This window comes from Dufourea novaeangliae, unplaced genomic scaffold (genome assembly GCF_001272555.1).
Source record: "Dufourea novaeangliae isolate 0120121106 unplaced genomic scaffold, ASM127255v1 scaffold118, whole genome shotgun sequence".
NCBI classification, from domain to species: Eukaryota; Metazoa; Arthropoda; class Insecta; order Hymenoptera; family Halictidae; genus Dufourea; species Dufourea novaeangliae.
The window spans coordinates 1,195,752-1,210,146 of record NW_015374006.1 but is presented as its reverse complement, the minus strand read 5'-3'; the positions used below and the strand labels follow the sequence as shown (position 1 = coordinate 1,210,146).

Genomic DNA, 14,395 nt, shown 5'->3' with positions numbered 1-14,395 from the left:
AAAACTCTACAATAAGGCAATACTATAAGGTTCGGATTAGTGCAACAATTTCACCCCGGATTAGTGCGTTTAGAGTGATTCCCACTATGTTTTTATTTATTCTCGATTCGTACACTGTTTCTCGTATCCCACAGGGGTTCGGAATAATGTATCCATCTATATTCTTTGCTTTGACAATCGTCAGAATTTCTAAGGTTGTTGCATTAATCCAAGCCTCATCGTGACACGAAACGGACGTGGAAAGTGATAAATCGACTAGGTTCGTCGGAAGATCGGCTCGAGATCTGCACGGTTACGCAAGGAGAAAATGGACAGGACGTTGAGAAACGACTGTAACATCGAGGAGAGAACCCATCCACGATTTCCCGATAAACGAGCACGATGTTCTATGATCACCCACCGCGCCCGTTACAATACCCCGTTCGTCGGTCGCGGAATACTTTCACTTAAGGTATAACTTTTCGGTACGATCTACAACGACGATATCCCGTTCAACATAAAAGGACCGGGGGAGTTTCTCGATCGTCTCGAAGCTTGGATCCTCCTCGAGGAATTCATCCGATCCCGTTATCGCTATTCGGGAGATTGCACATTTTCTCGCGTGGATTCAAGATCTTCCCCCTCTCTTTTTAATGTATAATTAAAGGTAGAAAAAAGAAAACAGATACTACTGGTATGTAGTAAGAATGTATATAAATCTATGTAACGAATGATAGACGAGCTACGATTAAAAATTATTGCATTTTTCGTAATACATCGGTAACTGCTAGAAGAGGGCAGTGTTATTTACAGAAACAATGGGCCACCGATGCACCTGGTAGTCGATAAATATATAGGAAACATATAATCTGTTCAGAACAGGAAGAAAATGATCGATATTAATATACTCTTCGGAAAGTTTACGTACGGACAACGTGTGTACATGATACGCTGAACGATTCGTGTATATGTATACGGTGTCACTGGAAGATTCGGTATCGAGAACTTTGGAGTGTGTGATAAGTGAAATGAATGGATAATAACATGGGTTTATGTAATTTACCTTGTAAAAGAAACCAATCGAGCGATGCTACGTTCAATCTGTATGGAAGAAGTGGGACGTGTTAACGCAATAATCTTTTTTTGTTAAACTTGGAACATCCTGTTTAATGACTCAATGGTAGAAAGAAATCAATTGAGAAAGAATCTGAAGCAAGAATGTCCTTGGTTATGTAAGGATTTATTCTTGCTTTTAAATAACGATCATTAGAGTGGCTTCTTGATGTACGATTATTTTTACATTTTACGACTTGCAATATAAAACCTACAAATACAAGTAACATGATTTTTTCTGCTTCATAAATTTCATAAATACATTGATGCACGTACTTTGTCTTAATTTTCTGGCAAAAGGTGCTCTTTTCAAGTCCAAAATATAAGTAAATGTTATAAAATAGGTTACACTTCTATAACTCTTGACCTTTTTACCCATTTAATCCTCTAACGATAAGGTACGGGTTGTATCCAATCCAAGTTATAGTTCCTCTTGTACTGTCCCCCATCTAATTTTTTCATTATTCTCATTTAAAAATATTTCGTATTATTTACTAAACGTATAATACATATATTATAACATGTTGTATAACTCAATAATTATTCCTTACGATATAAATAATCAAAAGAAAACTTCAAGACAGTAACTTTTGTTTACCCGTCTGAAAATAGCAAAAAGGAGCTCGGCTCGAATCGGACCTCGCCGTACCAAGTACGACCTTAAAACCCACCTTACCATTTGAGGATTAAAAAACGCAGACAAAGCAAATTTCGATAAAAATTGGTAGATACCAATTCTGTCCTCCAGTGTCACATGTCGACCCCAAGAGTTATTCTCACGTGCAATCAGGTGCACCCATGAATCTGCCCTGAGATTAACGAAACCTTTTTCATTTCAACAGGTGTAACACACTCCTAGATTCTCGAGTTTCCTCCTACGCACCCCTGCATATACACGTATATACATCACAGTTAACTAGGTAGTCGATAACCTAAGGAACTATTCGATCTCTAATCGTGTGTAGCATACGGAAACGCCAGACTCTAACCTATCGATCCGTTTCTCTTCGAACGGGATCGTTCGCCGGAGAATAGGACAACCCTAAAAATTACCATTCGTCCCGCGAGAAACACTTTGGCCCTGGCAGCGTAAAACCTGGTGTTTTAACGGCGAACAAACGGGCGCCTCCCGCGAAACAGGATTATTCCGCTTGCACGTCACGTTATTTCACTTCTCCGCGTGGCACGGAAAGGATTGGAAAATCCGCCGGCGACGAATTTTTATTATCGTATCGTCACAGTTTCCACGATCGATGCATCCCGCCGTGGAGGGGGCAAATTAAAAAAAATCTCGTTGGATCCAGAGGGCCTAGTCCCAGCGGATCCTTGCATTCCAAACCCCTGACATTAAAAGATCATCCGGCTACGGTCAACTTGAAGATCTACGAGGCCCAACGGAACGGTAGATACACGTGGTTCGTGGTATCTGCTGTTCTGTGAACCTTCACCTTGCCTTTCACTTCTGTTCGGAGATCTTCGCGGGTAGATCCGGAAGGTTCGATTTCATGAATCGAGGAAGTGTTGTGGGACTAGTAGAGTTTGATGATTGTGGGGTGAACTGTGTATGTGGAAAATGTTTTGCTGATCGAGATTGGAAATTCTATGCAAGATCCTTTTTGGTACGTCTATTGGTCTTAACATTTACAAGGGAAGGCACGAAAGTGTCCCCCTCCGATTTCAATAAAACTTCGTATGTCTGTTAAGCAGTCAAAAATAAGGGATATGTATTTTTTTTTATCGGCTAAGACGCGAGTTTAAGGGGTGAAACCACCCCTCGAAGTTTCGATCCGAAATTTTTTTGTTATAAACAAATTTTATTTTGGACAATTTGTTAGCGCCATATTATTTTACATAAAAACCGCAAAACTCGTCCATTAGAAGTTTTGGGTCGAAACTTCGAGGAGTGGTTTCATCCCTTAAAGTCGCGTTTCAGCCGATAAAAAAAATACGTATCTCTTATTTTTGACTGCTTAAGAGATATACGAAGTTTTATCAAAATCGGAGGGGGACACTTTCGTGCCTTCCCTTGTTAGTCAGTTTTTCTACTAGTTCGAAATTCGACCCAGGATCTTTCTACTGGTCCACTGACTATATATAGTTTGATGTGAATAATATGAGCTTTATATTTGACAGTAGTGGAAGATATAGTGCGATGTAGTAATTAAAGTAGATTGTAAATGTAAATGATTTAACCTTTAATTCCTAGCTATGAAATTTACTCGGCTACATATTTTACCGAGAACGTAAAATACTTTTTTACAAGACCGTGTGACTTCGAGATATTTGCGTTTGATATCTATCCGGGAGTACAAATCTCCATTCATGATGTACCTTGACACGTTGGTGCACATAACAGGGCTACTGTATCCCATTGTAAACAAGAATTGTGTGGTAGTTCGATAAAGTGTGACTTACTTAATAAGTGGAAATTGCGTATAAAATATAGGGAATGTGATAACTATTTGTACTGTTAGATTATAATGTAGTTGAGTAACAAATGACGGAAGAAGCAGGATCATCTTGTGTCTAATACTCAATTCGTAATACTACGAGATACGCATTTAATGTATACAGAGACATAAGTCTAGAGAATACTTTCATTGTAAATTTATAGAATCTAGTGCAATTTCCCATACACATAATATAATAGTAATGTAGTCAATTGAAGTGTCAATTGAAATGTGGAATGTAAATAAACAATATTTGTTCCAGTTTTATAACTATCGATCCGTGGATATTGTACTTCGTACGAATATGAATGTTTAATAAATATAGTATAATAATTTAATAGAGATAAAAATGAATTGTGAAGTGTCTTCATTGTATCCTTATATAATTATGTTGGTATGAATTACAATAACTAATAGGAGGGTGAAACAAATATCTTACAATTACAAGAATCTCTGACAAAGAAGAATGTAAAGTGTTCTTTTCCAAGCGAAACTATCTTTTATACTTCGAATCTACCATTACATTCATTTCCGATTACACAAAAACTTCGAACCTTCCAGATCCCCCACAAGAAGTCCCAAAACGCTCCCGACACTCGATCATCAAACGCTGTCAGCAAAATCGTGAAACGAAAGAAACGAAGAACGCAGAGCGTGAATACAATTTGTAACCGTCGGCACGTATAAACCGCAAGAAACAAAAATTATGCCCTGAACTCACAACCACGAAGAAGCATCCGTGACTTCGTAGGTACAGGAAACGAAAAATTCGCTGAAAACGACGTTTCTATATCGAATAATAATTCTAAATCGAAAAAGTATAGTTGCCGCACGTGAGAAAAAAAAAATAACCAAACAAGACACGCATCGAAAGATACACTCTGTTTTCATTGGAATTTGTTCTCGGATAGCCCCTTCGGATAGGGGTGTAAGGCTGAACGAATCGCCCGTTCGGACGATCGTCGGTCAGGCAGAGACGGTGACAAAAATCAAGAGGAAAAATAAACAGAGACGTAACACAACGATTATGCATTTACACGTGGGCAGAAAGAAGCGTCATGCGGTGCAGCCAAGCGTGCGTTGCTGTTTACCTGCGAACGGCACGTCCCCGAAGTATTCCTCGACGTTGTCCGTGGACATGCTCTTGTCCGACAGGGACACGCTCGACAACGAGCCGCTGGACGCGTCCAAGCTGCCGCCGGCCGGAAACTGCAGTAAATCCTCGTCGGTTTCCGTTTCCATGTCGCGGGACCTCCGTTTGTATACCTGACACAGGTAAACACACAAGTGCGGGACTCTTTGAGAATGGATCCTTATTTGATTTCTGTAACGCGACGATCACGACATCAACGCATCGGGAACGATCTCTGTCATCTGCGCATGGATCTTTGCGTTATGAGGCCGGAAGTCAACGTTGCAAGAGCAATAGAAAAAGAGGATAGAACGATACATATTTTTGTCTTTAATATATAGACTTGTTGAAAATATTCCTGGCAGTGGAAGACAATGGGAAATATCCCAATAGGACAGGGGGAAATATTCTTGTCAACTACTTATCCGTTGAGAAGTAACTATTGGAAAAGAATAATATTAAAAAAATATAAAGTTGCTTAGTTTTCGAAGACGAATATTATGTATGTCTTTAATACATAAACTCGTTGAAAATATCTCTGTCCAGTGGAGGACAATGGAAAATATCCCAAAAGGACAGTGGGAAATATTCTTGTCAACTACTTATCCGTTGATTAGTAACTCTTGGAAAAGAACAATATTAAAAAACGATAAAGTTGCTTAGAATTTTTAAGATAAATGCTATGGTAAGTCTTACGTAAACTGTTTTTTGGATTCATAGAAAAGATTGGTTTGACCTTCTGAGAAGTTGAATGATTATTGGCCTGACAATCAATATGTTAATGAGTGCTGTTTCAATAGTCCATGCTTGAAGTAAGTGGAATATTTTTGTCCGCTATTCGTATGAGTTACTTGCGATATTTAGAGTATCTGATTGTAAATCGGCAGCGCAATAAACGTTACATTATTCGTTTCTTTTTCGAAAATTCACAAATTTTCATGTTTCAGCGATATTACGTTGCGAAATTACCGAAAGACTGATCAAAAATGACGTTTCGCGTGACAGCGTTTACAAACGATACACGGGATTCATTCATCCGCGTCGCGGGGATCGAAAACGCCCGCGCGCGGTGCAAATAAAAGCGATCCCAGCTCGATAAAAATCTATTGGGCGAGATTTATTTGCACGTTCACTTGATACGATTATATAAAATAAACCGTATAAAATATAGATCGGGAAAATAAATCTCGTATGAAAAAATATTTGTTCGAACTTTCGATTCGCAATTTCAGGTGCGTCGCTGTGCGCGCGACGATATTAAAATTTCAATTTACCGGATCCATCGGGAATACCTCGTCCGGTATGGTTACCTAACCCAGACCTGGCTATCGATCACGTTTTTCCCTACTAACTATTAGACAGCCAACCAGTAACAATATAAAATCACGTATGCCATCCGAATCGATTCTTCAAATCCTGTACTTAAAATTGGAAAACCCAAAGTTTCCCATAACTACAAGAAAAGGGTAGTCCAATATTCTCCTTGCTCTCGAAAGAATCCAATTCCTTCAACATCAGTCACTGAAACACACTACAGTAGACTCTATCTATATTGCCACTAAACACATAGCCACACGAGGCACTTCCCCTTCACACGTACTTTCGCGCCAACACGATCCAGATTTGCGCAGGCGCCGAGGCCGAGGTCATGGCGACAGAACTAAGCATGGAGGGGGCTCCAAACTCATTGCCATTTTACTCCCCAACAGCCCCGAATATGGCAATATAGTTAGAGTCTACTGTACCTGCCAAAACTAAGGGACCAATTCTAATAACAAAAGAAATAGAAAAATATTATTCTACAAAGATTTGATGAAAGTAATAAAAGTACCAGGAAATAATTCGTATATGTACTTATTCAGTAACGTTTATTACATTGTAACACAATAATGAGTTACTCATTATTGGTCCCATACTTTAGGCCAGTAGTGTACACCATCAAACCTGATGTAAAAGTAATGCCCTACGAGTGATATCTTCAGCACAACATTGAAATCATCAAAACCGTTCTGAACCAACACGACTGGACCACCTATCTCCCTCGTCTTCCAAATATCCCCCCTGTACTTAAACCACAAAACTCAAAGAGTAAAGAAAAATTCTCATTCCCAGAAAGGGAAGTCCATCACCTATAATACTCCCCTTTTAGCAGAACGGTGTCATTTACGGAAGAGATTCCGTCGAGTCGCGGATCGTCCTAACGCAATTAAAATTTGACGCCAGAGGAGTCGACAGACAGAAGAAGAAGAAGGGGGGGGGGAGGCACATCTTGTCTACGTATAACAGGAAACCGTCACTACAAATTCGTAGGTTTCTCCGAGGCTCCGCGAGGAGAACGAGCGTTCACAGGGAGAAGTCAGACAGGCATAGAAGCCGACGAGGGCTTCATTATTCAAAGGGTGTCGGCGTCTTGCGTTCTGCCGCTCTGTTGGATCCGCGGAAGTTGACGGGTGTGAAGCAACCATCCGTGAGCAGTCCTCCACCCGCCTACCGCCTCATCCTCTCAGCGCCAGGCTTCTCGCTGCCTCGGTTCCTCTCTTCCAACGATCCTCACGGATTTTCCGCGATACCCACCCCTTGATCCCGTCATCGAATCGCATCTGGCACCTTCCGCGATCGGCGACGATGCCTGGCGAACGATCCAACGACGGTTCGTTTGCCGTGGATACTACCGACGTTGGCGAATGTCGAGAAAAATGTTGGCGACGCCGCTGATCTTAGGTTTTTGACTGGACTTTGTTTCGATGCTAAATGTCAGTCACCTCGAGGCTTGTTATTAGATTTTCGCGACTGTGCATTCTTGGGGTAGTTGTAATGGCTTGAAAAATTCTTGATATGAGATTGTTAAGCTTCATTCGTTTTTCATTTTCCTAACTTAATTTGTCCCTCGGTGTCAAATTGACAGAGTGGTAAAAACTTAGTGTAATGAAGAGGTAATGTAAGAAGAAGCTGAATAAAAATTCTTGATATAAGATTGTTAAGCTTCATTCGTTTTTCATTTTCCTAACTTAATTTGTCCCTCGGTGTCAAATTGACAGAGTGGTGATAAGTTAATGTAATGAAGAGGTAAATAGTTAAATTTGTAAATTCTTTGAAGTAAAGTCAGGGAGCCTCAGGTAAATTTCTGTACATATGATGGAAAACATCATTTCTTAGGAGAAAAATGGATTAAGTAGATACATGGGACGGATGAGGGTTAATTAGGGTGATATCAGACATCGAAGATTTATTATTACGCTTTCGCGTGTTTTGTTGATTCATTGCAAAAGGAAAATGTATCCAATGAGATATTCCTTGCTATTTTTTGATCTTATGCAAAATGGTATCTAGTATTCGTGTCCATTAAATCGAAATTGAATACATCGTTAAAAGAATAAGTCGTTCATACGGACCGAAAAATTGATCGTGAGGTTCATTAAAAAAATGTATAGATGTATGATTTAATCATTTGTAAGCTCGGTACGAAATCTCTTACTGATCTGTATAGTCATTAGAATCACGTCATCGGCAATATCTGAAGGGAAACTTTGAAACACACAAGTGTCATTGTGTTCATTCTTTTCTTTATCAGAACCTTTTATAGAATGCTATCAAGCTGTCCAATTGTTCGTTGGAAAAATCATCCAGAAATGTTCTAATAACATGTATCGATTCATTAAGAAATATTATCTGCAAGATTCGTAGCTCTTGTTAACATTGTTAAAGTTTCAGATTAAGAATAATTCCATTGCAGTAGAAACTACAATTGAAACCTGCACACAGCAAGCGATTTCACACACACTCTCCCCCCGACAGCAGCTAATCGTACTCCAGAATCGGATCCACGGATCCATCAACAAACATTTGACGTTCCCCGGTCGCTTAAACAGGTCCTTTATCGTCGTAACGCGGCAAGAGATGGCTAAATTGTCCCGAAATATCGTCCGATCCCAACGTTGATGAGATTTACGAGGGTTCAATCGGAACAGAGAGAGGTTGACTCGTTATCGGTAGTCGCGGGACCCCGGTCGCCTGCCAATTACCGTCCCGTTAGATTGCCAGATGCATATACGCGTGGCACCGACGAAATTGCGAATCGTCGTTCCGTGTTTCCCCGTCGAAACACGCCAGAGACAATTCCCAGAACAGTCGAACGAAAAAGAAGAAACACCTGCCAGGTGAACCATTCTAATTAAGCATCGTTTACAAAAAAAAAAAAAAAAAAACTATCCGCCAGTTCCTATCAGACTGCTTCGGTTTTCTTGGTCGGATCTAGGTGTGCATCGGTCCAGAAAACGCGGGATCGTCTGTGCAAACAGACAAAGGTCAAAGACTCCTAAACAGCATACGCGATATCGTATACGTGAAATCCGCAGGCGTTAACTACACGATCCGACATAGGAACGCGACGTTTTCCTCGTAAACACACATAGACACAGGGCATCCGAAAGCTTCTTGCCGTCATCCAGCTCCTCGTTCGAAGGATATATTCACTGTGCGATACCTCGTGAAGCGTGTATAACCGCTGAAAGACACGGATTGCGAGCGCGTATAGCAGCCAGCGGAAAGGAAGCACCGAGTGTAGAGGGATCTCTGTTAGGGTGGTGTGGTCCGGGGGAAAGACGACGAACGTACGAGGAGAAGACGACGGTTAAAGAGGGCAGAAGATAGAGACATATAGGAGAAATAGAAGGCGGTAGGGGCCGCGATGTGTAGATGTGTGTATGTATGTGTGTTATGGATATCCATTCGCAGAGCGGATGGGAAGTGAACGTGTAGTCGGTCTCACAGCAGAACGATCACAGGATGACGCGGCAAACGGCGGGAAACGAGCGATATACAGGCTGCAGCTAGAGGAGCAAGAGGGAGAGAGGGCTCCTTGCAAATCGCATCACAGATCAAACACGGGTTGTATATTAAACGTAACCTGCTAAGGCGTCCTACAGACTGCTTATCTACTGTCCAAACTTTAGGGTCAAGCTGCACACGTTTGGGGATGTTCGAATGGCTACGAAGCCTAGTATTCTTCAGCCAGCTAGCTGCGCAGACGGTAGCAACCTGGATACTTGATTTTTAATAGCGATAAAACGTTTCTGAATACCGTTCGGCGCTTCCCGAAATGAACATTCCAAGACCAGTACTTTTGCGACCCGAACCAGTTCAGTCAACGACGTTTGACGTCTACCGACACGCGATTGCCGCTACGTGCACACGCACGTATCCGCCGCTGAAGAGCAGCCGAGGATGCGAAATTGAACGCCCGCTTCGCACGCACCGCTGGATACCGTGCGACGAATCACGGAGACGCCTCCGTGCGTCAGCCGCTTAAGACCAGGCCACGGAATCTCTGATCGCGTGTGTGGGCCCACGTCGACGCGATTGGAAAGCTAATGTCCCGATTGCTGTCAGCGTCGCTACGCCAGCAACGTGGGGAAATGCGATTCCGTATCGTGTGTTGAATCGTGATCGAAGAATCCTTCGAATAGGACGGGTGTTTGGAATTGTTTGGTGAACGTTGGTGACGCTTTGGTCGAATTTTCGAGTGATTTTCGTGACATTATTCGTGACGTATATCCCCCACTGTACGCCCCGCACGCAGTACCCGATCATAGAGTATGGCAAGCGACACAGTAAGGGATAATTACCAACGACCATCGCCACAGGACGATGATCAACGATCACAGAGAGGGGGAAGATCCCTGAACTCCTTAGCTCGGGGTTGTCCAAACATTACTCTAAAACTTACAAACACTTACCTGACTCAACGGACCGATCCGCTCGTGTATGGACTTCTCCGCCTGTTTCGCCGACGGCGGCGGATGATCCGGGGTCGGTGGTTGTGCGTAGTGGGTGGGACTGGTCGGTAGCATCATTTGTACTCGTTTCAGGCGCTTGTCCATCGCCTCGCGGCCCTCGTTCGCCGACTCGTCGTTGGTGTCGCGTTTCTCGTCCAAAAGACTCTCCTGCGAGGACTTCAAGGTGAGAAACGCGCTGGACACGAACGTCTGCTCCTGTATGACCGAGTCGATCTCGCTGCACGGGGATTTGTCAGCGCACGGGCTGCTACCTGGCTCGAAGCTGTCGAATGCGTGCCTGCGCAACTTCCGTCGTGGATTCAACGTCTTGATCGGCCGGTTCTCGTAGATCGAGGTGATCGCGACCGGTTCGACGTTGTTGTCGCGCCTCTCCTCGCTGTCCTGCACACGTGACTTCATTTCCACGTATTGGTCCACGCTCCTGGTCACGTGACGCAATTGGTCCCGGCGTTTTTGCAGCTGTTCGAGATCGATGTGACTACGGGCACCGCTACGAGCCATGAACAAGTACTCGTAGTTGCTCGGACCGAGCGTGCAATCCGCGGACAAGGACATCTGGGTCTGCAGCTGGGTCGGCGACACGGACAGGTTGCGTCTAGGCGGCTTCTTCGGCGGCGTTGGCTGTAACGTGAAGAACGAAGGATCGTGCTAATGAATATACCGAAGCTTTTAACAGGTACGGGTTTCTGAGAAAGATACCGACGATAAAAAGCTACGGTAGCGATACCGTGTTCGGGAGAACAGAGTGCTAAGTTTTAGGTAAATAAAGTGTGACACACGATCGAGGATGGCAGATGGAACTTCTTTTAAATTGTAATTAAATTAACTTTTAATTTAATACTTGTTTGTAGGAAACGAATCTTTTTGAGTGTTTCTAATGGCACCGAGCTAGTAATAACACAAGCATAGATAGATGTTACTATTTCGTGACGGTTTCGCGAAACAGCTTCGAGAGGAAAAGCACAACGGACGTCAGAATGCCGGGCCAATTAAGCCGCGATCAATTTGTCCACGTTAACGAACTGTAAGGCGTGTAGATGTTACACGGTTGAGCTTCTCGTTTTTAAAAAAAAAAAAAAAAAAAAAAAAAAGAATCAATCACCGACAGAAAGAATAAAAAGGCGAGAAATTATGATCTTATAATGAGACAAGGACTGAGATTCTTCATCGGTAGGTATATTAATTAAAATAAAAAAGAATCACGGGTAAAATTCTACAAATTTTATATTAAATCGTGTCATAAAATATTAATCTATGACAGTATTATAACAGTCGCAAAATAGGTCACAGTAAAAAGGTTCAAAGAAAAACTTCGGGTGTAGTCGCGTGACCCCGTGCGACCCTCGATCGGATCGAGGAACCAAAAGGAAAAGGGAACTCGTTCTTACCGAGACTTTATTGTTAGAGGCGGGGCTGTGGAGAGAACTGGACAAGGGTGCCATTGGCAAGTAAATCCCAGCGGCGCTGGAATCGTTGGGCAAACAACGCCGGTCCCGTGGGCTCGGTCCACCGACGCTCGAGGACGAGGAAACGCTCAATTGGTCCGACTCCCTGCCACCCCCGTATCCCGTGGGTAATGTCAAGGACAGATCCTCCGACACGAAGCTACCCTCCATTGTTCCTCGAGGTACCGGTGGCGTTTGGTACAATCCGCTGTCGGAACCCCTGCGCAACCAAACTGAACGTCTCAACGGGACCATTTCACGATTAACTGGCTAATGGGTTGATCGAGTTCTCCTTTCTTTTTCACTTTCGATAACGTGTGCGATCGATAAAATAGTGGCGCTTTGCTCGCGACACATTGTGCATCGTATGCGGTTGAAAAGATTACTGAAATAATGGAGAGTCTCTACAGTTAGGCGAGTATTTTTCGTTTCTTTCAATACACTTTGAAGAAATTAGAAATTTAAATGTTACTGCGTTGTATAATGAATAACGTCGACTAAAAAGGTTCATGCCTCTAAAAAATATTGCTTTCAGTTCATCTTCGATAGAAGTGATTGTGTTTCTTGTTTTATCTAAATTTTACTTTAAATAACAAATAGAAATTTCGTTGCTTATGACGAGTATACTCGCCATTAAAGAAACAAATGTCATGATTATGTTTCTTGTTTTATCTAAATTTTACTTTAAATAACAAATGGAAATTTCGTTGCTTATGACGAGTATACTCGCCATTAAAGAAACAAACGTCATCTTCTCATGACGAGTATACCCGACATAAAAATCGAGAGGGTTAAATAAAGCAACGGAAGTGCAATTCAAATTGAATGGATCTTGAATGAAACATGACTCTTCGAGGTGACATAGAATGATTTCAATGGACATGAATCGAAAGCGCTGCTTATGGTAATGCGAAATGTCTGCATGTCTTTACCGTGTGGTGTCGCGTTGTGCTAACGGTATTCTGTTGGTGGTAGTGTTTTGTGGTTTGTCGTCGGGAGTTTGATCGGAACTGTCGAAAGTGTTTATCGAGTTCAGAGTGTCGGACATGGACATAAAGACACTGTCGAAGACGGAACTGGGGTCGGAGTCCTCTGTCTGCTGGAGGGTCCTCCGTACACCGTTCACCGGACCCCCGATCTGCTCGTCTTCACTGAAAATCCGCAATCCATCGAGTGTCGTCAGATTCGAGGGCGGTCTAGAAGCATTTATCTACCGACGCATACTGAAAGCGAAGCAACGCAACTGGCATTCGTTCGCTGAAGACGACGCAGCGTGTGACAAAGTGTCGTCGCCGAGGCTGTTGTGTTTTCGTGTCGTTGGATCGTAGTTGCATTGACAAATTAAGAATTTTGCAAAACGAAGCAACAACTCTCGGAATAAAACAATGAGTACTATTGAAGACAGTTCTACCGCAGACAAGGTATAGGAGTAGACTTTCATTTCTGGGGTGTCGAAGTCCCATTAATATTTTAGTATGATTACCCATCGTTTTCATAGCACTCATATCATAAGTCACTAAAATCACTGGTTTTTCTAAAATAGACTGATAAGGTGACAAGTCTGCTCCTATAACTCATCGGTGGTTCTACTATATTAACACAACGCAAACCCTTTTACTATCCCTGTCCAAAGCATCTATAAGAACTGATTACTAGGACAGGGCATTGATCGATACGAAACGTTAGTCGAAGATATTTCAAGTCGATGAACTACACGACTAACCCCAGTCATCTCGATCCCGAACCACGCGTCAAATATATCTAGCAGCAACCATTCGATGCTCCCTCGAAACACAACAGCCAGCCGAACGAAGCATAAGAATTCATCGGTCAGGCAACAACGGAAAGAATAGCACTCGGGTAGCATCGTTTCCTCCAACAATGCGTAACTCCGACCGGAGACGGCCCCGCGCAACGGCGGCGGTGGGTGCCGACTTTTTAATGAGGCCACGTAGACGAGGTCGGAGACGAGTGGTTGAAACAGAAAGAGAAGAGGAGGAGGAGGAGGAGGAGGAGGAGGAGGTAACGGTGGAGAAGTATGAGGTAGGTAGGTAGGAACAAGCGAAGGTAGAGGTGAATGAGGATCCGGCGAACCGCGGCTGGAGGCCATGCCCATAGGACGGAAAGGGGGGTAGAGAGGAGCAATGGTTATTAGTTTTATGCTGAGACGGGCTAACATTTACATTGTTTAACGTGATGGATTCATCTCGAGGCAGCCCGAGAGCCACGGCTACCGACGTCAAACATTGACGGTGGAGGTGCGGAGAGAAAGAGAGAGAAAGAGCACACAGAACAGGTACCCAAGCGCTGGTCTCCTTTCTCACTCAGTCCACCTATCGTCCGTCTCGGTTGGTCTTCCTTCCTTGCTTGGTACAGCCCCACTCCCTTTTTACCTCTGTGTCAGTCTTTTGCTTGCCCAGCGTCCTCTTTCTCCGTCTCTGGGTCGGGGGGCAACCAGTAGCGCTTAGCAGTTAGCGGTAG

At 43.1% G+C, this 14,395-nt stretch overlaps 1 protein-coding gene across 1 annotated transcript in view; it reads right to left on the bottom strand.

The window, feature by feature from the left end:
- Positions 1–14,395, bottom strand: part of LOC107188230 (ankyrin repeat and sterile alpha motif domain-containing protein 1B-like) — a 75,229-nt gene that overhangs the window by 35,334 nt on the left and 25,500 nt on the right. The window contains exons 8-11 of the mRNA XM_015576487.1: positions 12,847–13,065; positions 11,858–12,134; positions 10,410–11,090; positions 4,634–4,808 (exon numbers count right to left, since the gene is read on the bottom strand). Coding sequence (XP_015431973.1) covers positions 4,634–4,808; positions 10,410–11,090; positions 11,858–12,134; positions 12,847–13,065 — 1,352 coding nt within the window. The remainder of the gene's footprint in view (positions 1–4,633; positions 4,809–10,409; positions 11,091–11,857; positions 12,135–12,846; positions 13,066–14,395) is intronic.